At 41.6% G+C, this 26,755-nt stretch overlaps 7 protein-coding genes and 1 non-coding gene across 12 annotated transcripts; 4 read left to right on the top strand and 4 right to left on the bottom strand.

The window, feature by feature from the left end:
* Positions 1–5: 5 nt before the first annotated feature.
* Positions 6–14,204, bottom strand: LOC6574339 (chitin synthase chs-2). 2 transcript variants are annotated; one of them, XM_032732058.2, is made up of 11 exons: positions 14,027–14,204; positions 7,155–7,339; positions 6,576–6,819; positions 5,289–6,518; positions 4,959–5,229; positions 2,972–4,902; positions 2,410–2,586; positions 1,545–1,745; positions 1,124–1,489; positions 961–1,062; positions 6–725 (listed from the first exon to the last, which is right to left on the bottom strand). In XM_032732058.2, the coding sequence occupies exons 2-11, from the start codon at positions 7,274–7,276 to the stop codon at positions 567–569; spliced, it is 4,803 nt and encodes a 1,600-aa protein (XP_032587949.1). In that variant the 5' UTR covers positions 7,277–7,339; positions 14,027–14,204; the 3' UTR covers positions 6–566. The 2 variants fall into 2 exon arrangements, with proteins under 2 accessions (XP_032587949.1, XP_032587943.1); XM_032732052.2 differs by lacking the exon at positions 2,410–2,586 and adding an exon at positions 2,699–2,875 and having other exon boundaries at positions 14,027–14,203.
* Positions 9,721–9,793, top strand: Trnar-ucg. The gene has a single exon. It is a non-coding gene; the product is annotated as a tRNA-Arg (tRNA).
* A 1,113-nt stretch (positions 14,205–15,317) lies between the features above and the next one.
* On the top strand, positions 15,318–17,131 carry LOC6574336 (protein farnesyltransferase subunit beta). Its single transcript, XM_002000353.4, has 4 exons — positions 15,318–15,525; positions 15,587–15,843; positions 15,902–16,573; positions 16,638–17,131. Exons 1-4 carry the CDS (start codon positions 15,427–15,429, stop codon positions 16,852–16,854), a joined length of 1,245 nt encoding a protein of 414 aa, XP_002000389.1. The 5' UTR covers positions 15,318–15,426; the 3' UTR covers positions 16,855–17,131.
* A 97-nt stretch (positions 17,132–17,228) lies between these two features.
* On the top strand, positions 17,229–18,519 carry LOC6574335 (armadillo repeat-containing protein 7). 2 transcript variants are annotated; one of them, XM_002000352.4, is made up of 5 exons: positions 17,229–17,321; positions 17,387–17,512; positions 17,571–17,738; positions 17,797–18,015; positions 18,113–18,519. In XM_002000352.4, exons 2-5 carry the CDS (start codon positions 17,404–17,406, stop codon positions 18,481–18,483), a joined length of 867 nt encoding a protein of 288 aa, XP_002000388.2. In that variant the 5' UTR covers positions 17,229–17,321; positions 17,387–17,403; the 3' UTR covers positions 18,484–18,519. The 2 variants fall into 2 exon arrangements, with proteins under 2 accessions (XP_002000388.2, XP_032588079.1); XM_032732188.2 differs by having other exon boundaries at positions 17,391–17,512; positions 17,797–18,201.
* On the bottom strand, positions 18,509–19,031 carry LOC6574334 (28S ribosomal protein S33, mitochondrial). Its single transcript, XM_002000351.4, has 2 exons — positions 18,817–19,031; positions 18,509–18,749 (listed from the first exon to the last, which is right to left on the bottom strand). The coding sequence occupies exons 1-2, from the start codon at positions 18,937–18,939 to the stop codon at positions 18,528–18,530; spliced, it is 345 nt and encodes a 114-aa protein (XP_002000387.1). The 5' UTR covers positions 18,940–19,031; the 3' UTR covers positions 18,509–18,527.
* Positions 19,032–19,123: 92 nt separating this feature from the next.
* Positions 19,124–23,709, bottom strand: LOC6574333 (protein CLEC16A homolog). Of its 3 annotated transcripts, XM_015167373.3 has the most exons (13): positions 23,480–23,709; positions 23,176–23,370; positions 22,968–23,107; positions 22,650–22,798; positions 22,451–22,593; positions 22,303–22,389; positions 21,447–22,240; positions 21,261–21,263; positions 21,047–21,163; positions 20,529–20,990; positions 19,917–20,469; positions 19,641–19,859; positions 19,124–19,582 (listed from the first exon to the last, which is right to left on the bottom strand). In XM_015167373.3, exons 1-13 carry the CDS (start codon positions 23,485–23,487, stop codon positions 19,255–19,257), a joined length of 3,198 nt encoding a protein of 1,065 aa, XP_015022859.1. In that variant the 5' UTR covers positions 23,488–23,709; the 3' UTR covers positions 19,124–19,254. The 3 variants fall into 3 exon arrangements, with proteins under 3 accessions (XP_015022859.1, XP_015022860.1, XP_002000386.1); XM_015167374.3 differs by having other exon boundaries at positions 23,176–23,709; XM_002000350.4 differs by lacking the exon at positions 21,261–21,263 and having other exon boundaries at positions 23,176–23,709.
* A 113-nt stretch (positions 23,710–23,822) lies between these two features.
* On the bottom strand, positions 23,823–24,906 carry LOC6574332 (tetratricopeptide repeat protein 1). The gene is made up of 2 exons (XM_002000349.4): positions 24,224–24,906; positions 23,823–24,167 (listed from the first exon to the last, which is right to left on the bottom strand). The coding sequence occupies exons 1-2, from the start codon at positions 24,778–24,780 to the stop codon at positions 23,879–23,881; spliced, it is 846 nt and encodes a 281-aa protein (XP_002000385.1). The 5' UTR covers positions 24,781–24,906; the 3' UTR covers positions 23,823–23,878.
* A 236-nt stretch (positions 24,907–25,142) lies between these two features.
* Positions 25,143–26,755, top strand: LOC6574331 (methionine synthase reductase). Its single transcript, XM_002000348.4, has 2 exons — positions 25,143–25,322; positions 25,382–26,755. The coding sequence occupies exons 1-2, from the start codon at positions 25,197–25,199 to the stop codon at positions 26,675–26,677; spliced, it is 1,422 nt and encodes a 473-aa protein (XP_002000384.1). The 5' UTR covers positions 25,143–25,196; the 3' UTR covers positions 26,678–26,755.

Below are 26,755 nucleotides of genomic sequence, written 5' to 3'. Positions count from 1 at the left end.
CATTATATCATTTTATGTATTCGTATATATTTGACAATAATTGGTTTTATTTTAATAACTACTAGGTAAATATAGCAAGATTCATGTATATATTATAAATAGGTTTTCCAATCCAGCTTTACAATGAGTATTATCTGTCAGCATTCACTGGTATTGTGTGTTTTAGTAGACAAACCCAACTTTTGCTTAGGGCGCCATCATCACAATTTCTTAAAGCTAACCTAACAAATGATATAGTATAGATATCGTATATGAAGACTGTGAATTGTGTATTCGCATACGATTCACGATTCGATAAGTACAACTGGCAGTGTGATTAGCTTAGCATAATATTCGTTGTGTATATAACATGGCTCCAGCCATGTTCTTTCAATATACATTCATACATACATACAAATACAAACATACCTACATATTTCGAAATATACAGGTAAACAAAACACGTCCTCTGACTATAAACTCCAATTCGATGCGTGAGATTCAGAAAAGTCGCGTCATTTGTTCATAGGATTGCTAAATTAAACACTAATATTCTAGATGGATTCCATATTCGTCTGATATGTAATTCACAAACGTCCCGTATTATTCCCATTTACATTTTGGCCCCATGACACCTGATGGGGATTACGGGTGGTTAGCCGCAGAGAGTTGCCATCGCCATCCTCGTCGATGACATGTTCGTAGCCCTGATTTATAGTTCCCCCGCCATTCGAGCCATAAATTTGCTGTAAAGAACGTAAGCGTATAGTTTGTATGAGGACAAAATAGTCGGGCATGAGCGGTTGCATTATACTCGTTCATCAAATGTAAAATTTTAAGGTACAGAAATATGTTCACTAATAAACATCTTAATTTAGGAAAACAAATTCTTAATTATGGATGAGGGGAAGTATGCATATACGCTTAACAGTTTGCGAACGAGTATAATATCAGCTATTCATTTCCGATTCAGCAACTCACCTCTGCAGGTCCCCCATTCACATTGAAGACATCCTTGATGCTGATGCCCGCATTGGACACGCGTCCGCTGCGCGGATTGGGCAGGACCCCATTGTTGTTGGCCTGTCCGAAAGTAATCTCGTTATAGTTACAAAGAATATTAGCGAGTCTGTTTTGTACTTACTGCAGGCACTGTGGTAATTCCGTACTCGTTTTTGGCGCCCAGCGTTTGCATTGCGGATTTCCGTCGTTCCGCCATCACGGAATTCTTTCGCACCTCCAAAGCGCGTATTGTCTCCGCTCTCATAGTGAGGCGACGCGTCAGAATGGGCGTGGCTGGATTATTCTCAGCATCGGCGGTTAGCTTAAGGAAGCGCTTCTTGAATGCCACATCCAAGGTGCCAATTTGACGACGAGGCTGTCGAGCTTTCTCCAAATTTTGAATGGTCTTGCGTCTGGCTATGCGATCAGGTCCCGAGCCGGAATCATTGTCGTAATCCCCATCAATGCCTTGCAAACGTTGCAGATTCTTGACTATTTCCACAGCGTGCTAAAGAGAATATAGGTGACAAATTGAATATATGCAAATATATGTATATATATACCTTATCTATTAGTTGATCTTGCGTTAGATCCTCCGATTTCTTTTTGCAGAAATTCAATTCCGTAGAGGCCAGGATATGAGAGAGAGTGCCGAAACGATGGAACAACATGGCCGTAAATTGTATTACCAAAATCAGGGCAAAGAAGAACACAAAGACGAGACCAATCGGCTCCAGCTGCAAATACTCCTTGGAAATGTGCACCTGTATGGGGAAAGATGTAATTCTATTAGCACAAAACTCTATAGCAATATGAAATGATTTGTTAGTAACATTGAACAATGAATTGATTGAACGATTCTTCGATTGGAGAAATGGCAGACTATAGTACCAAATTGTCGGTGATAGGGCTATGTTTAATGTGTGATACCATAGATATGTGTGTGATAGATATGACTGGACGCATATCTATATGCCGGCATGTATATTAATGTCTATACATTGAGGCTAATATATTATTCTAATTGTTTTTTTGTTTTTTAGAGTTTATGGCACATTAGAATCTTGAGCGTTGATATGATATAGTATTGTTGTTGTTGTTGCTGTTGTTGGTGGTGATGTACCAGAACCATTAGGATGGGTTTTTTTTTTTCAAACAAATTAACAGGAAGTAAACACAGGAATGCCTTGTAAACACATAGAATAGTAGGATCATACATATATAACATTAGAAACATTCCTTGGGTAAGTATATATATATGTGTAAGGAGCACATTAAAACGTATATAGTGTGTGTGAGAGAGAGAGATAGAAAGAGAACGAGCGAGCCGAAGAAAGTTAGAGGTCCCGAATAGGTAATTCGTTTTAGATAAGTTACACAAACAAAACAGTGTTAAACAAAAGTTTGATTGTTATTGAATTTAAAAACCTCAGATGTCTCTTCGATATACGTAATGTTGGTTTTGACGCCCAACGGCCATATAATATGCAATTTATCCTTATTCAGTTGCAATAAGAAGACAATCAATACAAATAACGCGTTGGCCATAAAAAACGCAAAGACCGACTTATTCCGCAGTTCAATCAGATCGGCGGCAATGCGGGCCTGTGCTCACACACAGTTATACAACCGATATATATAGAGAAAGAGAAAAAAAAAAAAAAAAAAAAAAAAAAAAAAAGAAACTGTTAGTAATGCTTGTAAGGGACTCAATTACCTCCTGAGTGGATTCGTCATAGGTTATATTGGTGCGCACACCAAAGGGCCACTTGACGTGAATGTTGTCCTTGTTCAATTGCAGCAGGAACACGATCAACACGAAGAGGGCATTGATCATGAAGAACGCAAATACAGATGAGTCGCGCAGCTCTTTCAGATCTTTAGCTATACGGGCCTAAAATTATTTTATCGGCAGGTGTTGCGGGTAGCATAAGACATTCACGATCTGCACCTAGTTGGTAAAACTAACTACATATGATAATTGGCTTACCTGCTCCACGGGATCATTGTCAATGGGATATAAGTACTGATCGATCAGATCCTTCCAGAACTGGATCTCCGAACTTGACAAGAAGTCTACCTCACCCTTACGCACATCCGGATCCTCGATCCAATAGGGATTCGTCAGAAAGTCTCGTTCCTGCTTGGGCTCCGCCGATGTATCCGAATCCGATTCATCCGACTCATCGCCCGATTTCTCAGCCACCGATGTTAGCAAATGATGATCCTTCGAGCCGCTGGACGTGGTGCGTCGTCTATTGTGACGTGATGCATGATGGCCATGTGGATCCACGGCGCTCTCGATGCTGTCAATACGGTTCTTGATTGTATCCAGAGATTCGGCTATGCTCGCCAGCTGCTGCTTCTCGTCGGAAGTCTTGCCGTGCGTGCAAAACACGCAACGGAACAGACCAGCCAGGGAGAACTCAATGGAGCCCTCCTCATCGTCATTGTCGCCAATGCCACTCTGCAGGAAGCCCAGCATGCTCTTCTGCTTCACTCGCTTTTTGGCTTCCTCGGCGGCCTTCTTTTCCGCTTCCAGCTCTTTCTTGGTCTTTTTAGCGACCACCTCACGGGTGCCCCAGGAGACAACGTTCAGATTGATGATAGAGTACAGAATCAGCAACAGGTACATAGATGGTATGGATAGCAAATATATCAAGCCGCATGTAATGCACCAGAACTCTTGCGGATGCAAACATGCGGCTATGAAGAATGACCCCACCATGGATATCAAAAAGATGGCCGAGGGCGAGCCTATACCGTCCTCGCCTAACTGCAGGGCCGTACCCACAATCACAGCCATCATGATCAGAGCGTAACAGGTGGACAGCACCTGGGCCACGAACAGTTGTATATTAGCCTTGCAGGTGAAACAAATAACCATAAAGGCCAGAATGGGCACGATGTTGTAGTGGAACGAAGTCCAGTTGTCGATTCTAAAGGCGGCGACAAAGGCACCCACTAACATAAGGAAGATGGTGCCAGGTCCCAAGATGGTGCCACCCATCAACATCATCTGATAGAAGACGTACAGCAACGAGATATTGTCGTTGATTTTGATCGTGCGCTTCGCATCGCCGAGCAGATCCATGATGTTAGCTATGGTCGAGGGCACCCAGCGACGTCGCTGGTTGTAGAACTCATTGAAGCCCTCCGGGCAATGCGTGTAGGCATCCGAGGCAGCTGAGTACTCAACACGATAGCCACGCTGCAGCAGCAAAGTGCAGAGCCAGCGATCCTCGCCCTGATCGTACTGCACATAGTGACGCGCTTCCGTTGGTTTCGTTGTATACTTCTTCATCACATTGTCGTCCATCAGGGCCTTGCCGCGGAACAGTGAGAAGCAGCCGGGTGAACAGAGCACACAGCCAATCATGTGCTCCGTTGCCTTCTGCAGCCAATGACCAATGGCGTATTCGAAGAGCTGATACCACACCATGGGTCCAGAGCCCACCGGATGAATGCGTCCGCAAGCAGCGCCCAGATTGCGATTCTTCTTCATCAGATCGACCAGCAGCGTGACAGCATTCGGCTTGAAATCGATATCGCCGTCCAGTGTGAGCAAATACGTATTCTCTGCAATGGCATCCTTGCGATCCACCGAGATGGGCAGCTCCATGAGTCGATGGCCGAGCAGATAGTACATGTACATGACCTGGGACCAACGCTTGCGATGACGAATGCGATCCTTGTCCTTCAGATGTGCTATGAACTTCGTCTTGCCCGGCAACGTCCAGACCAATCGACCGCCATAGGGCGTCGGGTATTTCTTGGGTGGACGCAGTCGAATTGTAGTCTGATGTATCTCGGAGGCAGCCTCATCCATGGTACCAATTAGGAGCTTGACGAAACGATTGCACTGAATATCATCGTCACTGTGATCCGAAATCTCAAAGGCATCATCAAAGAATATGTGAGCTGGAAGAGTAATCAAAGTTGTTAAGGAATTTAATTTAAAGAGGGACTCTACTTACTCTCGAACTCATAATAGTCTGGATCGAGCACTCGCAAATACTTTTGAGCAACTCGTCGAGCGCACTGATCCTCGTCCATTCGCATAATACTCTTCAAGAACTCAATCATTTCGTCTTTCGTCTCATGCCACATCGTGGCGCACGTGTAGATGCGAGTGATGTTATCTGAGGACTTGATCGATGGCTTGTTTGGCGCCGATGAGCGATCGGTGTGCACTGAGATAGTCTCATAGTACTCATCGCCCTTTTCCTTTTCAATCTCCGACAGATCCTAAGATAGACCGAAAAGCAAGTTATATCGTGTCGCAGTTTAGCTAATTTAGAGCCTACCTCAGTTTTGACATCCGCTTGATCGTCGCGTCTTCTATTCAGGGCCATCGACTGATCGATCAGCAGAGCTGAGTACATGGGTCTTACGAAGAGTTTCTCGGTTGTCGCCAATCTCTCGCACTTGGGCGTCCAAATGTGCAGCGCAATCCACGTCTGGCTGAGTAGCCACAATATCCAAGCCCATGCCATTTGCTCGGTGACAAAGTTATTGAACCTAAAGTTCGAGGGACTCGTAAAGAACAAATAGTCCGGGATGGTATCGTGGAAGAAGCATGGATCATCGATACGTATTCCACAAGCAGCAATCAGGAATGAAACGGTAATCGGCACTGTAAGGCTCACAGGGAAGGCATAGCTGAAGCCCTGAATGAGGATCTTGCACGCGAACTTGCCAAAGATGTAGCACAAATAAGCGCCAAAGATCTGCAGGAGCAGCACGTAGACGACAGTATTATAGGCAGCATCCACATCGACGGTATCTATGTTGGCCGACTCCAAGGTATCAGGCAGCACTCCGCCCAGTCCAGCGGGCAACTCATACACGACGATCTTATGCGGTCCAAAGGCATCTCCGTACAGAGCAAATAGATTGCTGGGCTCATCCCCGTTGGCCCAATAAATGAGTAGGGTGACGCAGAAGAAGAGCAGAATCTTCCATATCGAGAGGAACATGTGACAGAAGTAGCGAGTAGTGCGCATCTCCTCCTTGATGCGTCCCAGAGTTCTCACAATGCCCAGTGACGATTGAGCCGACACATAGTTCTCCCACCAACCGCAGGAGATCATTATGCAGGCCACCGGAATGACCCACAGCTCGCGTCGATTCTCCAGCAGTGGCCAGATAACGAGGCCCGTGACCTGGGCAGCAACGGCAGCCAGATCGATAATGACTTTGATGAAGCGTTTGCCCTCCTTAGAAGTGCGTGACAACAGACCCAAAATGCCAGGTATTACGCACAGGCAATTGGTCAGCATAGCGCCCTGAATGGCATCGATCTGTGGCAGGACGACAAACATCAGCAGAGCGGTGCCTAGAGCACTCATGCTCTCCATCAGCCAGACGAACAGGAAGTGGCCCGTCTTCGGCACCTTGAACGTCTTGAAGAAGCAAATTCGCGCCGCTCGTATCAAAACCCCGATCTCGGGCAGGGAGTACGCAATCACCAGAGCCCATATCCACGCGACACGCTCCTCTTCGGGCAGGCGCACAACGAAACTCTTGTCGCGACCCTATGGAGAGCCGGAGTTGAAAATGGAACTTATTTGAGATATCTGTTTAGGACTTACCAAATCCTTGTTGCAGTACTCGATTCTACGATCCTTGCGCACCTGCGAGGTCATAAACAGGACTGTTCCCTTGGCTATAACGCCTCCGGTTAAAACTATGATAAACGTGATTATGTAGGCAAAGATTTTAAGTATCTTGATGGTTAGCTCAAGACACTCCTGATTTGCCGTCGAACCGGTTTCAATTTTAATTGGCGGATCGCGGAACACATCCCAGCCCTTCGTTTCCTGTATTGTGCGTTGGCTGAAATCAGAATGGAATGGATATAGTTAGACATGGTCCTAAGGGGCAGCCAATTTAGATCTAGCCTATCATGGGCTTCTCCCAGTCCAAGCTGCTTGCTTGCTCTTAGGCTCCGTGATTCAATAGCCACAACAACGGCACTGAAAGTTATTTGTTGAGCAATATCTGAACAAAGGCAGCTATGGATGTGGGAATGGCAATTAAGCTTTGTTTGCTATGAAGTTAATTTGGTTGTTCCGGTTTGCTAAAGCGAAAACCATAATATTTTCCAAGAAAAAACCTCAGCCAACAATTTGCATATCACAATTCATAGGGGAAACGCGAATAAGACTTACCTGCCGCCATAAATATCGTGTGTCAAAGGCGAACTCTCGTCGTCGGTGAAGTTGTTCTCATCGCTGTCGCCCTGATCTCCGGTGGCTGGCGGAGCCATCGGGCGATGCCGCACCGCAGACATCTCCCACGGTTATTGCCCGAGCCCCAATCGTTGGCTCTGCTGAATCTTGCAGTCAAAATGTAGCTAAAGTGGCGCAAGAGTTGAAAATTAATTGAGTTCCAGTCGCAGTAGATATGCCAGTTTCAATTTATGGCTCTCTGTATGCTCTCTGTTAAAGCAGACATTCAAGGACCTGGGGCCCTTGACCAGCAACATTTTCCATTTAAACAAGCAACTAACCGGTTTCTGGCCAGCATATTCACTGTTCAGCTTAAGTGATTTATGAAAAAATAATCAGCTAATGAAGATTTTCAATGCACCATGTACTGCTTGGCCACTGTGGTGAATGACCGAATGACCAGATAGGGTGGGCTTACGGTGATCATTAAACATAATTTCAAAATGCATTTTAAGGTCAAAGCTTACAGCTTTCAAATTTATTTGAAATAATATATTATATATAGTAAAGAATAGGGCTTAAACTATAGAGCTGAATTGCGCTAGTCTTGTCTACCTAGACGCCTTCACATAATGTAATGGAACACCTACAAAATATATGCATTGTGTAGTAGCGTAGCTTAAAAGGTACTTCAAGAATTTCACAGCTCTATAAATAGTACATTCTCACGCACTTCGCAAGCAAGTTCTCATTCTTCCAGGCCTTAACCAGTTGCGAATCGCAAAGCAAAAGTAAAAGTAGAAACGGAGTCAATGAATAGGAAAAAATACCGGATATAAATCGAGTATTATTTATCTGTTTTTGCTGTAGATTCAAGGTAATTAAGGGTCCAACATAAAGGCGGGGCAGAGATATTCATACATACATACACACATATGTATTATACTACATATTAGCCATGCCTCACTTATTGCATATTTGGCACGGAACTAAAGCTGTGGACCTCTTTGATTTTATGGTAATAACAATCACATATGTTGCACATACAAATACTTACACACACACACATATGTATATATAGCGAACATACATAGTGTGCAAAATTTTGATCGCATTGTTCCGTGGCGCAGACCTTGTGCCACATTTGAGCAACAGCGCATCGGATTTCTATTATGATGATGAAATTACCATAGATAGCTAGATGAGAGCATTGATGGAGGATGTTTTATTCTTCTTTGAAATATAAACTTCAATGAATTAAGAAGATTTTTTTTATTTTCAAGAAAATCACATATCGAAATTTGATTTTTTAAAAGTTGAAATAGGTGTGGCTAAAAATTTGTCGATCAGTAAAAAAAGTCAGAGTTTGAAAACGGATTAGACCGAATGTTGTGGACTCTTTAAAATCGACGACTTGAACTCTCCATGTCGTAAAAGCTATCGGACGACTCCTCGCCGGGCACATCGAAATAGCATAGGAAAGAAGGCCTCTGGCTCGGCTGGGCATGCACGATGCCAGTTAATTTGACTTGAGGCGCCTGCTTGGCCTCTACTGGAGGAGGTCTTCGTGCCGGGTTGATCTTCATGTTGGCGTCATACTGAAGATAGGGATTCCATGTTTTTGGTTGCACCTTCACTTCCACTTTTCGCCGAGTTGGTATCAATTGAGCTACATGTCTTGGGGCAGGTTTACCAATTTTTGTTGCCTGATCAAGTTTGGTATTTAAAGAGGTGTTCGAAATGTGCACAGCGGGCGTTGCCTGCTTTAGGGGTGTTAACATTCTGATCTTTGGTTGCTCTATCAAATTAGGTCTTTCATTATTCGATTTGTTCGCCTTTAAGAATTCCATCATTCTAGCCCTGATGCCTTCTATGACCAACTCTTCCTCACTTTTCGCTTTATTCGAATAAGTTTTGTTCAACAGCTTTGTTTTGGAATCGGGCGACAGCGGGGAGAGATTAAAGAACACTTCGCGATTCTTGAGCTTCATAATGTTACGGATCTTATTTTGTCCATTTGTCTTGTTTTGTCGGAGCATTGTGTTTGGTTCTCTTGTGTTGTGAAGTCGTCGCTTATTCAAATATATTTATTCGGCTAAAAATTTTGATTCTGGACACGTTTAACATTAGTCGATTTCACAACTGAGCCGATCTAACGAATTTCATATTGACTAGCTTAAAGCAAAGACTACTTAAATATAGTACAATATCGTCAAGCTCAAGGGGATTAGCATGTATTTATCCAGGGGGTCATAAATTCAATCAGTTTCCACAGTAAAAACTCAATTAGTTGTTGGCAGAAAGGTCAAAGGATGCTGCCTCCAGTCTGGATTCTGCGCAGTAGTCCCTAATGCTGCGTCATATGATTGCAACCCTCAAAAAAAAAACAAAAGTACAGAAGTCACAGCTGCCTGTTGCCACAGCCACCCTCGACGTAATGCTAAGGCTAGGGTACTAGGGTGTGTCAGCCCTTGTTTGTGTTATGGATGCTCTAGACTGATTATGGCTTTCGTTGCGCGCCTCTTTTGCCGCTTATATGGCCACAGTTAACGGTGTCTCGTAACAAGACCGTGTGGCCTAATGGATAAGGCGTCGGACTTCGAATCCGAAGATTGCAGGTTCGAGTCCTGTCACGGTCGTATCATACTTTTTTTTTTTTTAATTTTCAGGTAGACAATAATACAGGTAGTCAATAGATAGCTGAATGTTTATTTTGTATGTACTTAATGGAAACATTTTTAGATCAAATTAATCAAGTTTGGATTAAACGAATTAAATAGTTTCAATGACCGAATAAAATTTGCACTCTTTTATGCGCATGGATAATGTATGACCATATGTATATGCATATGTAGGTATATATATATATGATTGTCATTAGGTATGTCTGTGTGAATGAATCTACTTATCGAGGTATGTGTTTTACTATTGATTCCAACCAAAACTAAATCTGTATATTGAAAAATAAGGTTTAATTGTGTTAGTAGTGCCCTACTATGCGATTCTCGTATACTGAAATCAACTGGAAATGCTAAACCTCCTCTGATTGTTATCTTCGTGACGTGCTAATTAATGTCAAGTTTCCATTTACTAATTAGTGCAAATGAAATAATCGTGTATATATTTTTAAATATTTACTGTACTTTTCTTTTTCCATTTCTTTCGTTTTCTATTTATATAAATAAAATACTATCCCACAGATTTACTCTCGCTGGCATATTTATATTGTGTATATATTCATATATACATATAAGCAGCGAACATTTTAAATGTTGATAGAATTAAATATTTTTTAAAATCTAGGAAGTAAGCAACTGAAAGAAATCGAGTTTCAAATATGTATATTTTCGGTTAGAATCATTTAAGCAACATGGATAGATAGACTAACATTTATGCCTTTCCCAACAACAGTTCACGTCAGTAACCCCAGTTGACCCCTAGAAATGGTAAATACGCAAACAGAAACGTGCCAAACATAGCAAATGAAATTTTCAGTCAAAAAGCTAATCCATTAGGCATTCATGTCTCATACTCTATAAAAATGTACAGCTAGAAAAATCGAGCAGCAAAGGATTAAGAAAAGACACAATTAAAACAACTTTTTATAGATCCACGATAAGAGACCGGTTCCGCTAAGAGTACAAAAAAAAAAAAAAACTTCAAGCAGGCCTTGAAGCAGGGTAGCAATACCACACAAACTGCTCTTATAAATATATATACTATATGTGCTGATGTATAAAGCATACGACTTTTCATACTATCATATATCTTGGACACTGGGCGTAACCGTGCAGAGTATTCCAGTGAACGTTAATGCCTGCTGATTCATTATGACTCGCAACATAAAATTCATTTACAAATTTCAGCAATATATTTCTGCATGCAAAGTACATAGAGTAAATACATACACAAATACAAATATACTGTAGTATATATGTCATGCCCAAGAAGGCAAATCAAATGGCTTACAGCCCAACACAAAACGAATGCATGAAAAAGTGAAAGTCTAAAGCAAAAACAACAACAATATTGTTATAATAAAAACGATCTATGAATAAGATACTTGTAGCTACAACAGCAACCGCTCGGTAGTTGCAACTATTGCTGGCTGTTGAAAATTGTTGAAATTGATTGCTACATTTAACAACGGAAACGAAAACGAACCAATCGAACCGACGAATGGACCGACCCACCCAGCCAAACCGGCCACGCCAAGCCGGACAGCCAGCAACAGCAACAGCAGCTGCCGCAGCAACTGCGTCCGACTTGTATCATAAGACAGAGACCAGTTTCTGCTGGAGTACAACAGGAACAATAAGCGACTTTAAAAGTGGCATTGCGCAAAACATGCCCAAACAATGACTGCGATAATGGCCAGCAATGAATATGATCAGAACGGTGAACATGGCAGGGCAGCATGATCTAGCTGCGATCAATGTGGGTTCAATCAATTGTGCTATAAATGCTGTATATATTTACTTGTAAAATGGTTCGAGAATGTATTATGTTTGAGAATGGTTTGAGAACGATTGCTGCATACTCGAGAAGTATTACCCCGAAAACTCAACATTATTCGAGAATATTTCAAATATTGTTTCAAAACAATTTTAAGGCTGTATAAGAAATAATCCATTAACGTTCATCTAAAGATAGTTTTTAAAAATTCGTTAATAAATAATGTTAATATTCATTAAAAAATAATTCTAAAAAAAATAATAATTCTTTCAGCGGAATTCGAGAATAGTTAAGACATACTAAGTAGATCAAGAATACTTAAATAAAACTTCCTAGTTCTTATTAGACATTCAAATAAATTGTTTCTGCCTAGTTGAACAATCGTTCCAGACTGGTTCAAATTCAAATTCAGTTCAAGTGCAGCTGCCTTACGTTGAATGTGCCTTGAGCTTTATCTGCCAATTCTACTCAGTGCTCGCAGCACACCTCAACATCCACTCAAGCGCTGTCAATTCAAAATTCTTAAGCTTGATTTTTTTCTTTTTGTATATTCATTTTGCCAACTCATTGAGTCAAGTTCCAGTCTCGTATTATTTACCAACGTATTACCGTTATGCACATGCATAAATTCAAGACCCCAGCCAACAACGTGTGAGTCACGAAGATTTTGTACGATTCATAAACTTTGCTCATAACTTTGACAGCATTTTAGTGCAATAATCTGAAACATCATTAAGGATTTTCGGCTCTATACAATAGAGTTATATTAAGGTATATTTAGTCTGTTGCGCTATGAGTCACAAGAGTTTGCACAAAACTTGGTTTTTACGCAGTGCGTAACTTAATTCGAAACTGGTATTAAATTATGGGATTTTTTTTTTATTTTTTTTACTCATTGAAATGAGGTGAATCGGCTCATAATGAAGCTGAACTTAAGTTAAAGTGGAAGAAGGTTTGCTCAGGCTGTGGGAACCATAAAAGAGCCTAAATGAAATGCTCAGTATAAAGTCTAACATATAAGATATAAAACCATTTTATATATGTAACAATTTAGTTTAATTCAGAATGTTCACATACAAAATCTTTCTATGTTTTTCTATACATTTCTTAAGCTTCCATAAAAGATTTTAGTAAACAAACTTTGTCTATTTATGCAAAGATTTTGACAGTCGCTGCGAGAAGAGTAAAGTAAATAATAGAAAAGAGAGCGAAAAAGAGAGAGAGAAAGAGAGCAATCGTATTTACCCAGCAACAAGCTACTCAGACAACTCTGTATCTCTATGGCTTGGCTTGCGTGTGGGCGTTGAGGCCTTTCGAATTGTGCAAATATTTTGAGTGGCAAACATGAAAGAGTCAATTGGAAAAAGTTGTATTAAATGTCATTTATTCCAAATGATTTCATTTGGCTCATTTCACTTAATAACAGGCTTAGCCATAGCATCGAACCATAGTTAACAAGTCTTTGTTAATTAAGACTTTCAATTTATAGAACAACTTGTTTTAAAGGCGTCTGTGTGTGTCGTAGTGCCTTTTTAAAATATTTTTGTCTGTTTTGTTGTTGCTGTTGTTAATATCTTGGAACGGGTTTGTGTGCCAAGACAACGCAAAAAATAAGACCGAATCTAAATCGCAAAATAGCCCGTTTTATATGCAGCTTATAAAAAGCAAAAGTGTTGCCAGAGTCTTACACAAAACCCGTTAGCCAACCGAAAACGAAGAAGGCGAAGAATACGAAGAAGAAGCAGAAGTGAAAGAAAAATATAAATCTTACTACAACAGCATAAATAAGAATGAGATTGTGCTTTTTGCTATTGTGTCTGGCGCATAAAAACTTTCACACATCCATACATGTATATCAAATTATACCGTTTGATGACGATGATAAAGCCTAAGAGAAATTGTGTTGGCCTAGCTGCAGCTAATCCAGTATAGATTGAGAGAATGTGAAGGGAATGCTGCTACGACAGCTGAAGAGTGGAGTCTTCGCACTTTTCTTTAGTTTTCACTTGGACAAATTTATTAATGCATATGACCTTTGCATTTCACTTTTCAAAGCCTGGGCTTGATTTAGCTAATCACAGTTAACACTTTATTAAAACACTCACACACATACACATACACACATGAACGCATACATTTATACGATTTCTTTCTCAAAACGCTTGCGTGGCTCACAAACTTTTTCAAAAAAACAACAAATTTTTATTTATCATTTGATTTCTTTTCAATTATTCGTTATTTCTTTTGCTGTGCCGTTGGTGAAGTTGTTGCTGTTGTTGTTGTTGATGTTGCTGTTGCTGCATTTAACTTTTAGCCAGCTTTATACAAATACTTATACACGTACACATAAACATATACTGTGTATATGCATGTATGTATATAGAGTTATGCATACGCATACGCATGCGCGCACGTACCGTTTTGTAAAAGAGAGACAGAGATAGAGAGAGAGAGACGTAGACGTGATTTTAGCTATCGGGCCTTTACTTTTTGTCCGCTTGAAGCTCTTTTCGAGTTCGTTGTCTTCGCCAAACTGAATTGAAGTCTTTCGTTTTTGCTTATTGGAAGTGGTCGCAACTGTGGCTCGGCTTGTTGTTTCTTGGCCTGAAATCGTTGTCGGCTGGAAGTAAACTTTTATGAGCGGGCTTATATGCTAAGATTTTGTTGTTGTTTATTTTATTTATAAGATTTTTAGCTCACACTTGCCTTTGTATTGACTTCAATTTCTCTCCCTATAGTTGATGCAATATATGATACCAGTTAAGTTTATACTCTCTTAATTTCACTTCTTATTCATAAACTCTTTGTCTGTCATTGGAAAACATAATTTTGCCTCTCCCTATACCGTGAGTATATGACTTGTATCCATATGCATGTATTTTGCGACAACTTTGTCGAGGTCGTCTGGTTTCTGTTTTTCTGTACCCCATACCCATTAAGATGCCGACAAAGAGCATGTTGATGCTATGCATGAAAATGTTTTACGCATGCATTTCTGCGGAATCTATAAAGAAATAATAAGATATAATAATAATAATTACGTGTTGATACGATGCTCACTCCTCCTAAGTACGAAGAAATTTTACGGTGTATAGGATACTCTCCCTTCGAACACACAGGAGATAAGCCCCCACATTCTGTCTCGTTATTTACCTGTGCTCCAATATTATAAATGTTGACGCAATGAGCGCGGGATGCAACGAAAGAATTAATCTCTTTATTTAAACAAATTTAGGGAAATTTGCAACTTTAAAAACAAGTTGAAATTTTAAAAATTAAAATATATAGCTGAATGAATTAAAAAACTACCATTATAAAGTGTAAGAAGAGTTTACTTTTTCAACCAAAAATAATAAATTAGTAATGTTCATTCTATTTAAGACATTAATTTAGTTCAAATTCCATTTACTTCTACTTGCATATATCGAAAAGTAACCGCTTCTGATTGTGAATTGATTCGGATCGATTACAAATTTAATTAGTTCTGTTAAGCCTCTGTTATAAAATTTAATGGTATAAATTTTATTCAACAGCTTATAAAATAGTTACAAAATTAAAGTACAGAACTAAAATATGGTCTTTGCATGGAATATATTGCTTGTTTTTGTTTAGAGAATTGTTGTTAACAGTTAATGCACGTAAATAATCTGTTATATAGCAGAAACATATGATGTTGTTTATTTTCGCAAACGAACCAGTGGTTCCGCCATAGTTCACTTTGGTAGGTTGTTCGATCAAACACATTCTGAACGAATTGATACAAGTAGCACAATTTTGTATTTATATTAATTTAATTTTCAATTCGGATATCAACACCATGTGGTCATCGGACGAGCTCTTTTTCCGCAACTTTGCAGAGCTTAAAAACTATCAATACGACGACGAGAAGATATCCACAATAACTTCCAGGGAGCAGGTGAGTAATCCAAATTATCTGTGTCAACGACAAATAATAAAGCAAACTCTTGCTTTTGTAGATTAAAACAGAGAGTTCGGTTGAAAAATGTTACGATCGATTCGTACAGACACAGTTCATAAATCCACGCGCAACACAGCTAAATCGCATGCAGCACCAACAATATTTGGATTTGATGCTTAGAAAACTGCCATCCAATTATGAATGCTTGGACAGCAGTCGGCCCTGGTGCATCTACTGGATACTGCAGTCGGCGCAACTGCTGAATTTCGCCTTCGACGAACAGACGCTGGACAACGTCGTGCAATTTCTTATAAAGTACGTTAATTCCCTAATTATGGATATTAATAATACGCTTTCAATTGTATGCTTCCAGATGTCGTGCTCCTACGGGCGGCTTTGGCGGCGGACCAGGGCAATATGCACACCTGGCTCCCACCTATGCTGCAGTCAATAGCCTATGCATCATTGGCACACAGAGCGCATATCAAGCCATCGATCGAGAATCACTTATTAAGTTTCTATTCAGCGTGCGTGATGACGATGGTTCCTTCCGCCTCCACGTAGATGGTGAGACAGACGTGCGTGGTGCCTACTGTGCCATCTCCTGTGCCAAGCTAACCAATGTGCCTGAGTCAGTGCTGAGTGAACTGTTTACGGGCACCGCCGACTGGATTGCTAGCTGTCAGACGTACGAAGGTGGCTTTGGGGGAGCGCCCGACCTGGAGGCACATGGCGGCTACACTTTTTGTGGCATCGCCAGTCTCGCATTGCTCAATCAGGCAGATAAGTGCAATAAGAAAGCGCTATTGCAGTGGACATTGCGTCGTCAAATGATCTATGAGGGTGGCTTCCAGGGACGCACCAATAAGCTAGTAGACGGTTGCTACTCGTTTTGGGTAGGCGCTACCATTCCAATAACGCAGGCCACATTAATTGGTGCTGAAAAATCCATGGAGAAAACGCTTTTCGATGTCGAGGCACTGCAAGAATACATATTGCTGTGTTGCCAGAAAGCAAATGGTGGTCTAATCGATAAGCCCGGCAAGTACGTTAAGCATTCAAAACAAGCATTTATTACTTAAATATCACAAGCATATTTTTTCTTTTAGACCGCAAGATCTATATCATACCTGTTATACGCTGAGCGGAGTCTCGATTGCCCAGCATTCGGAGTCCGCGATGCAACCTCAAGTGCTTGGTGATCTTAGGAACGAACTTTTACCCACCCATCCACTGTTTAATATACCACCGAAATCAGTAGCAGCTGCTCTACACTATTTTTCAAACACTTCCAGTCAAGATGCTGGCTGCAGCAATAGCACCTAGCGAATCGAAGATTAATACATTTGGAGTGGTGAATGATGTACATACACACCGATGCTTAGCTAACAAATTATTTGATATTTGTATACGCTCTGGTCAAAATTTTCATATTGTAAATCAATCCATTATTGTTTTCAAAATTATCTATAACAAACAAAAACTTTTCAAAAGTGATTCTAAGATTGACAGAATGTATAAATTTATGAGGAGCAAAACTTGAGTGCGTGGAGTAATTCTGTTATGTACAAATTGATAATTAAAATTGCAATGTTTCTGACAACCTAGCTTTTTATTTAAATATAATGTTACTATACGTACATTTAAAATTAAAGTTAAACAAGTAAGCAAAGTCTTGGGTAATTGGTAAATCTAATATATATTAGTACATATTTTTCCGCGTTCAATGAATAAATAACAGCTGATGTGTTCGGATTTTCTGAGAATGTTGAGTATACAAGCAAATAGCAACAGTATGTTATTATTATACCATTAATCACTATGGTTGGTGATTATACTTAACTGTCGCATTATACAGGTAGTTTTTAACTCTCAATGTTTTCGAGCCATCGTTATTTAAAACGCAAGACACCGGCAGAGGGCATAGACCGACGTGAATATATTGGTCACCTGGTGGATGAATATTACACATCAACAAACGTTGGTAAGCATTCGCCCCGCCAACTTCAGCAGCACTATTAACACTATCGATAAATCACCAGAGGCCCTGGAGCAAGTAACCGCAAACTTGGCAAATTTTGCATACGATCCAATAAACTGGCCCTATCTCCATGAAGCCGAAGCTTTGGAAGTCTTTGTGACAGCTCTGGACACCCAGAACCCTAATCTTCAGCTGCATGCAGTAGCGGCACTGTGTAATTTTTGCTTGGGTAACGTTGTTTTCAGGCATTCGCTAGATTTCTATCAACATACTTTCGTAATTCGCAGACGAGATCGCCGCCAAATTCATAGTTGCAAAAATTGCCATACTCAGAAACATTTTCCTAAGCACAGAGAAGGCTGATACCGTGCTGCATAGCCTGGCACTGCATTATCAACTGCTGAGCGCAGGACTGAGCAGCAAAGAGGAAATCGTAACGCCAGCATTGCTAAAGCGAGTTTTACATTGGCGGCAATCATCTAACGACGAACGCGTTGTTAAGCTTTGCATAGTATTCCTGGAAGATTTTGGCTCTCGAACCGAAATAACCCAGCTCCACAATGCTACTGCAGCTACGTCGACAACTGTGCAGCCAGCCACAAGCCAACCTAAAACAGGTTCAAGTGATAAAACGGTTTACACAGAAGGATCTTGAAATATTTTCTCAATTCACCGGTGATACTAATTATATACATAGTAAGGACACGCCCATCATAGAGCGACGCGTTCATGGCGCACTGCTTAATGCAGTTGTTGCTGGCATTATAGGAACACAATTGCCAGGACCAGGCACAGTGGTGCTTGAACAAAGCTTTAAATTCTTGAAACCGTGTCGCATAGAAACGGATACCTTAGTGACTGTGCGTTTAATCAAAGCGCGCAAAATCGCGACTGTGGAGTACGAGTGCAGACAACACAATGACGTTGTCTTTGCGGGCAATGCTAAATTGTTGGCACCCAAAGGGATTGTTTAGTCGATACCAATAAAAAATACAATTGTTTTTAGTGAATCTGTTGTCTATTTCTTAGTTGATCGTTTGCCCTCGCCCTTCTTAGGAGGTGCTTTGCCGCGCAGTTTTCGCAAACGCTTCATTTCCTCCCTGAAGTCCTGGTGCTCATCGCGGAACAGTCCGTAGTCCCGCAGATTTTTCATTAGCAAATGTGTTTCCACATGTCGTGGATACCAGTTAACCACATAGTCTCGTTTATGTATGGGCTCCTCGGAAAACATCCGAACGACCTGTAATAAATATTCATTAGTTATCAAACTTCATAAATAAATAACTTTCAAAGCTTTAACGCAAGACCTTCATTGACTTGTCATTTGTTGTGCGCGCCACCTCGCCAAAGATGCGATTCGACAGGTAATTCATACGACGCGCATATTGTGTGCCAAGTTTAATAAGCTCACTATATTTAAAGTTAGGCATTTTAAGTTAGAATTCGCTTTGATTTTAATATTATTAAGCAAAATGTTGGGGGTTATGTCACCCGGCTGTTCCACATTACAACAGCCAGCTGTTTAGTGATGACAATAAAAAATAATCGATATCGACTGTAACTACTAGCTGTTAACTTTACATAAAACAGCTGTTGCTCAAAATCCGTTCAAGATTTTAAATTCGTCAAATCAACGTTTATTTCTAAATTAATACTAAATTAACATTATTTGGAATAACAAAATTGTAGCGACAATTTAACTTTCACAATATGCACAGTAGATTGCAATGCTATAATAATTGTTATTAAACCGTTTCAATGTTGCCCCTGACCTTGCGTCTATTGTCAGCCTCTACATCATTGCCTATGAAAGAGGTCTCCTCGGAACTTTGAACTGGGATCACTTCTCTAGCAATGGCTACACTACCATTCAATTGGCTCAGCAACGCATTCGTGCCCAGCACACACGACGACTCTCGTGGCGAGCCGCTGTGCACCGATATCTGATCGAAGTGCAACGCTCTCGATGGAGTATGTGAGCGAGAGGATGGAGATGGGTTTCCCATAGCGCCTCGAGAATGCGGACTATTATTACGTGAATGTGGAAAATCTTCTAAAGGAATTTCCTCAGATCTGCCGAGCAAAATGTAAGTTAGCCAAGTCAAGCATAAATCACTGCTATTACACTTACCGTGGTCTTGGCATGCGTGGGCTACTCTCACGCGACCGATTGCCGGAGCCACGCGCCTGTGAGTTCTCTCTCGACTGCGAGGAGCTGTGACTGCCTCCACTGCCACTGGGCGAACGATCCCGATCCAGAACAGCATTGGCTGTCCGCAATGAGGACGGTGAGCTAGAGCCGGCATTGGGACTTCGACGACGTGAGCGACTGCCGCTTTCATTACGTATGCTAAAATTTTAAATATATTAGATTCATTTACATGTGAAACATTTCAGTTGTGTTTACCCCTCTATGGAGCGGTTCTGTGCCATCTGAGTACGACTGACGCCGGCACTGTTATTGCCACGCAGCACAGCTGCAAAGCCGGGCACTCGACTCGCAGTTAAATTTGCGCCCTTTTGGGCCAGGCGCGAGTTGCCACAATGCGATGAGGTGCCACACACCGGATACAGTGGCGAGTCCAGCTGGCCGGGTATTTCGATTAGCTGTGCAATCTGATACATTTTCTTTTGACGCGCCTTGCTGCGACCTTTCGTAAGACGCTGCTTGGCCGCCATGCAACGTATATGATCATCGAACAAAAATTTGGCTGAAAGAAGCGGCGTACGATTATGTGTGACGCCGCCACGATGTACCGTGATGTGCAGGCAACGTGAGTCATCCTTGTCGCCCTGCACTTCCACATCCTGTAAGAAACCCACAAACTTGGCCACGCCCCATCCCAACAACTTGGCATCTGGCTCCACGAGTATGAGCTGCAGTGCATCAATGACCAGAAAACGCCGTTGTTTCGTATTATCCTTAGAGACCACAGTGCACGCAATTAAATCACTATTATCTACAAGCAGTAAATACGTTTAAGCAATGGACTAACAAAGCTGATCATCAGAGACTCACTCAGATCGAGCACATTGTCCACCTGCACCAGGTTCACCACATTCGTCAGCGGCAGCAGTGTTTCCTTCTCATTTAAAAACTTTTGGCACGTACGGCGCAGCAGAAAGTAGATGCGTATGGCCCGTCGAGCCTTTTCAACCTCGCCGCAAGGCAGACGGTGGGTAAATTCAATGCCCGTTAGAGGTGTGCCCGTGGGTGGCAACAGAATGGTCGAGTACGTGCAGAGAAATTCTACATTCAGCTGCGCCTTACGCATCTCATTGTACTCATTCTCGAATAGATCGAGGAATATATCTTCTGATTTGTAAAAGTTACGCAGCACAACCATGGATTGATTACGAGCACTGAAAAGCAAACTCTGCTGCGAGCTCGTTATGCAAGGTGCATCATCTGCGGCGGGCTTGGTGAAGGTCAGCAGCAGTTCTAATGCAATCTCAGCCGTGATCAGTCGAATGCGACACGCTATAGGAGTGTAAATAAATATAATAAACGAATATGTCACAAAAAGATTTACTTACATGGTTGACTGGATTGTGTGATGATATTAAGCAGATGTTCAATTATCGCCGTCTTATAGCTGAACGAGCCTCGCATCGATTTCGACAGCACCTGTTCGAACCACTCGTTCTTCATGCCTGTGAATAGGTAAAAAAGTTATAAATAAGCGAAATGTGATGCAACTCCCGAGCTAAAATTTAAACATTAGTATGAGGGAATGAACAAGTTACGTACCATCTGGTAAAAGATGCCATGTTGTTTACGCATTTTTATTTTTTGAAATATCATTTTTTAATACCACACAAAAATCAATGAAATGAGCAGAGAGGGAGAGAGAGACGTGAAACAGGCAACGTTAACTGAGAATCGGCGCAGCTGAAGCCTAGCTTAAATCTACTGACTTTGAACAGTCAAACTCACCTCGATTGTGGGACATGGCGTAAATGAGGCAAAGTGCCAAGAGAGCCAGGTAATCATTCTCTGTACAATCGAGTGCTTGCAGCACGGTTTCCAAAAATGGATTAGGAAGCTCAGAGACGCTCTGCGCTGATGTCGACTGTTGAAGCATCTGTTTCTCCTCGTCGGTAATATTACGTAACTGGGTTGCTGCAGCTTCGGCAACAGTTTCTGTTTGCTGGCTTGATGGAGACGCTGTCGCTGCTGGCGTGGACTCCACGCCGCTATCCTCGCTAATTGCATCGCCGCTGTAGTTAGCCGTGTGGCCTACAACCGTGTCCAATGCCTGTTCAAGACTCTCGTGTGGTTCACCAAAGCTCGGCACCACTACTTCGCGATGCTCCACATAGGAATTGAGTATTTCGGCTGCCCCTTCTTTGAATACGCTATGATCCCCATTTAATATGACCCAAGCCAAGGCATGCACTAGCGGCTCATGGGTGACAACCAAAAAGACCAGCGACAGCAAATAGAGTGCCACAATAGAGCTAACGCGCGGATGATGAATCTCCTGTATGTCAATATCCACATTGCGATTTAGTACAGCTGCCAAATTTTGGGTGACCACAGCTAATGAGGGTGGCGGCGGCGCTGGCGTCAGCGAGAATATATACAAAGGCACAAACAACTTGTGCAGCAAGTGTTCGGTGAGCACTGCATTCAAATCTTTGATATCCAATAGCAGGATGTCGTTTAAATAGTGCAAATGATTGAGATGCTCGGCAACCAAATTGGAAAGCTTCTGATTCGATTGGTGACTGAACAGTAATAAGCATTCAGTATAAGTAGAAATATAACATGAATAAATTAATTTTCTTACTCTATGTCTGTCCGCACGCAGGTGTCCAGCTCCAATATGTGCTTGCCGATAAACCAAACTATATTGCTAAAATAGGGCGCAGCCGTTCTAATAAATTTAAACATAGAGTTATTAATGGACCATCTTTCGTCTACGTTTTTCCACTCACTTGTCTCTGATAAACCGCAGCATGCTTGCATTTTGCACCTTATATACATTTAAAGAAATTGTGCGCACAGCAATGCGTACCATCGACTCGGGATGATTGAAGAATTTAATAGCTTCCGTGTAGAGTGGAAAGTCATTTGTGTGCTGATAAAAACCATAAACATTAAATTGATTTAATAATATGTGTTAAGAGAGCCCACCTCGTTGTAGAAGAAGTGTATGGTGTGTGGGGTGAGCTTTAAGCTTAACGTTTTCAGAAAGAGTATGTAATAGGCCATTACATCCTCATCGGAGAAATCAAATTTGTGCACCATTATAGAATTGACATGGTTATTACTTAGTAGATAATCTGAAAAGTCAAATATAAGTAACGACAGGAAAATTAGTTAATAATTCCCAATATTCTAACCAATATTGCCAATGCTTTAAAGCATACGTAATATACAGGCATATCTCAGAAAGAAAACAATTATATAGAGGATCTACATTGTTATTCTAGTAAACAAATATTTACATACACAGCGACGTCTCATTTCTGATGTTCTCAAAGAGAATATTAAGTGTCTGAAGTAATTGGACGCAAACGTAACTAGAGCCGCCGCTCTTTTGACGCATAATGTGCAGGAAGTACGAGAGCATATTTTTCTCTAAAAAGAAACTGCGAAAATACAATTAGTCAATTTCATAATATATGTACATATTTAAATTATAGACCGCTATGCTTACTCAAAGACCAGGGAGTCATGCTGATCACCCCATATAAGTATCTCGGCTATACAGCGCAATGATTCAACCAGCAAGCCGCGGTTGCTCTCCGATACGGTTGTGTTCTTTTCCAAAATGCTGTACAGGTACTTAAGGTGCTCCAATGATAACCGATTTTTGGGGCGTCCACCCCACGGGCCGCCAAACCAGCTACGACTGCGAAACATTATGCGAGTATTAATAAATACTATGCCTTAACTACAACATCAACTGGGTACACTGAATACTAATAATAGAATAGCATTAGTCCACAATGATTATTTACAAAGTCATAACACAATAGGACTTTCCAAAAGCCTCATTGGCACACGGGAGAGCTGATAACTGTGCAGCACTGGTACTCGCGATCAGCCCACTATGCTGTGAAGGGTTTTGAAAATGTCACGTCAATTAAACGAAGCTAATTTTGTAAAATTTTGTTTTTTTTTTTTAAACATAAAATTTCAACTTTCAATCAACTATTCTTCTTCTTTCGTTTTCAGTACGACGACAGCAGGTGTCAAAGTCAGCTGTCGCTCGGAAGAGTGAGTGGTCACACTGTTGTATGCCGTCACATATTTGTACACACTGGCAACCAGCTGAACACCAATAAAATTCTCACACACGCCTTTCTTATGATTTATCCAACTTTATTCTTTTAACAAACTTGACACAGCATTGCGTACTAACTGTTATTTTGATTAAAATTAATGGAATATGAACCAGAATTAGGATCTTGTTGCATTTGAAAATTCGCGGTAGACAAGCCGAAGGGCTTCAATATCATATCACCCAAACCTTTTAAACTGGACAGCATTTCGGTTTTTAGTTTTTCATTGCGCTCATTTATCAAAGCTGGCAGACGTATTTGAGCCTCTCGTGCTTCAGGCTGGCCAGGATCAATTTCATAGACACGCTTGTAATCTGTCAATGCTTCATCTAGTCTTTCATCCTGTTCGTATAGCTTGGCTCGCCTATTTAAGAAATACAAATTAGAGTTGCATTTCGTCTGGTTATTTTTTACACATACCGTAACAACGCACGCACATATACTGGATTTAGTTCTATGGCCTGTGTGCAATCGCTAATAGCCGCTCTATTGGCCTCCAGCTTCATCTTGGCCGCGGCGCGATTACAAAACAGCACAGCACGCTCCTTACTATTCACGGAGGGGCAAATGTTTAGTGCTTCTGTGTATACAACAATGGCACGTTCGGGCTCATCGTTTTTAAAGAGTTCGTTGCCTTCGAGCTTCAGCTTGTCTGCCTTCTCTTTGTTAGCAGCCAGCTGTTCGACACTCAACTCTTTCTCCTGTAGTTGCAGCTCTTCTAAGCTAAGTTCTCCATCGGGCTGTATCACATCAGCTTTGTCACCACTGTCGTCCTCATCATTGTCCTTATTGCTCGCACCTTCGGAACCCGCGGCCCCTCCTTCATCATCCGTAAGACTTAGTTTACTGTTCTTTTCTATAATGTCATCTATCAATTTCTCATGATCTGGCTTATTGGTTGTCGCTTTTTGTGGGGACGGCGCGGGCTCGCCAAGTGCATCTTGGAATTCTTCATCGTTAGCATCTTTCCCTGCCATAATGTTAGCTAGGTTTTAATTTCTATTTGTACTAGAAATTTCGGCTGCAATGATTTGTATTATTGTGCGTTTTCTGAATTTTTATTTTAACACGCACTTAGTGTGGACACACTGGCATACGGTTTCAATATGCATTATTTGTTCTCTAACAACAAAGCAGCACTCAACTAGAGATGGTCATCCACTTAAGCGATACTTATTGCTAATTTGCCAAATATATCTAGCTATTTAAAGTTTTTTATGTTGAATAAAATGAAGTGACCGTTAGTCAATATGTTCCACATACACTTACAATCAAATGGTCTTTGATTATATCAAATTGGATGTAAACTCTCATTCTCTCTATTAAGTTATTTTTGCAATTTTTGTTCAAACCGAGCACGGTCACACTTGATCGACCAGCTTTACAAATTAGAATGGTCGGCGTTGACCACTTGGATTCGCCAGTTACTGTGCAAATTGACGCATATACGCTGACTGAATATGTGCCTGCTAAGCCATTGGAAAGTAATCTCGAAATTGTCTTTAGCAATACAGAACAGGTTCGTGTATACTTTTTCACTATTTCAGAAAGCGTTCTGTTGAACAATTTATATTACAGACCTCAATTACGCCACAGCCTGATCCATGTGGTCAACTGAATTGTGGAAGTGCCTTGAAGTTTCCCTTCGCACGTGCTGATAGTGCGCCAGTGGCTGTGCTCATAGCAGATGCCAAAGAGCTTGTGGCCGCCGATGTTTCTACTGCAACGAAACGGGTTGTAGAGATAACGCTGGACACAGGGTCGCTGGGTGCGCTGGACTATGATCCCGGGGATACAGTAGGCATTCTTTCCAGCAATCCGCCACAGACTGTGGCTCTTATTTTGCAACGCCTAAACTTGAGTCAACAGGCGGACAGCAACTGTTATGCAAGCTTGGCCTTAAACTGCGCCAAGAAGAGCGCCAAAGTTCCCGCTCACATTCCCGCGCTGACAACTCCGCGCGAGATTCTAACGTATTGTGTCTCGCTACGCTCAGTACTACAGAAGCAGTTCCTAAGCGCTTTAGCCAGTTGCACCAGTGACTTAAAAGAGCGCTCATTCCTGGCGAGTCTCTCCTCCAAACAAGGCTCCGCCCACTATCAGACGCTCATATTGGAACGTGGGTTATGCTTGCTGGATCTGCTTGAACTGTGCTCCAGCTGTCAGCCAACGTTAGCCCTGCTAGTAGAGCACTTACCGCGTCTTCTACCCCGCCCATATTCAATAGCCAACAGCCCATTGGAGGGCTCGGATCAGCTGCGCATCATATACTCTATACGCGCAGATAAACCGGGCGTCACGACTAGTATGCTGGAGACTATGGTTGAGCAGCATCAGGAGCAGAAGAAGCCAGTGCAACTATATATTTATCCCCGCGTGCAGAATACATTCCGTTACACAGATGAGGAACTAGAGGGCAATCAAATTCTAATAGCTGTGGGCACGGGTTTGGCACCTTTCCTAGGCTTTCTTGCACACAAGCAACTATGTAGGCAATTGGCCACAGGCCAAACCTGGCTCTATGCGGGCGCCAAGACACCACAAGCCATGCTCAAGCATGAGCAGCTGCTCAGCTGGCAAAAATCCTCAATCATACAGCGTCTACGTCTTTGCTATTCCCGGAGTTCGATGAATGACCAGCCGAAATATGTGCAGCAATTATTGGAGCAGGATGCGGAGCAGCTGGTAGAGCTGCTGCAGCAGCCCACAACTGTTTTATACGTCTGTGCGGATGGTGCCCAGATTTCCAAGTCCATTAATGAAAGTTTGCGTTGTTGTCTGCAACAGGTTCTAAACCTAAACGAAGCCGAAGCCACACAGCAGCTCAAGGATTTTCGTGCACAAGGAAAATATCGAGAGGATATTTGGCTATAATTAAAAATGACCACAATAAAAAGCAGTTTTTGTTTAAATAAATATGGTGCTTGGCAATGCATGATTTGAAAAAGCAAA

Source organism: Drosophila mojavensis, unplaced genomic scaffold (assembly GCF_018153725.1).
Source record: "Drosophila mojavensis isolate 15081-1352.22 unplaced genomic scaffold, ASM1815372v1 contig_277, whole genome shotgun sequence".
NCBI classification, from domain to species: domain Eukaryota; kingdom Metazoa; phylum Arthropoda; class Insecta; order Diptera; family Drosophilidae; genus Drosophila; species Drosophila mojavensis.
The sequence above is the reverse complement of the archived record's forward strand: the minus strand, read 5'-3'. Positions and strand labels throughout refer to the sequence as shown.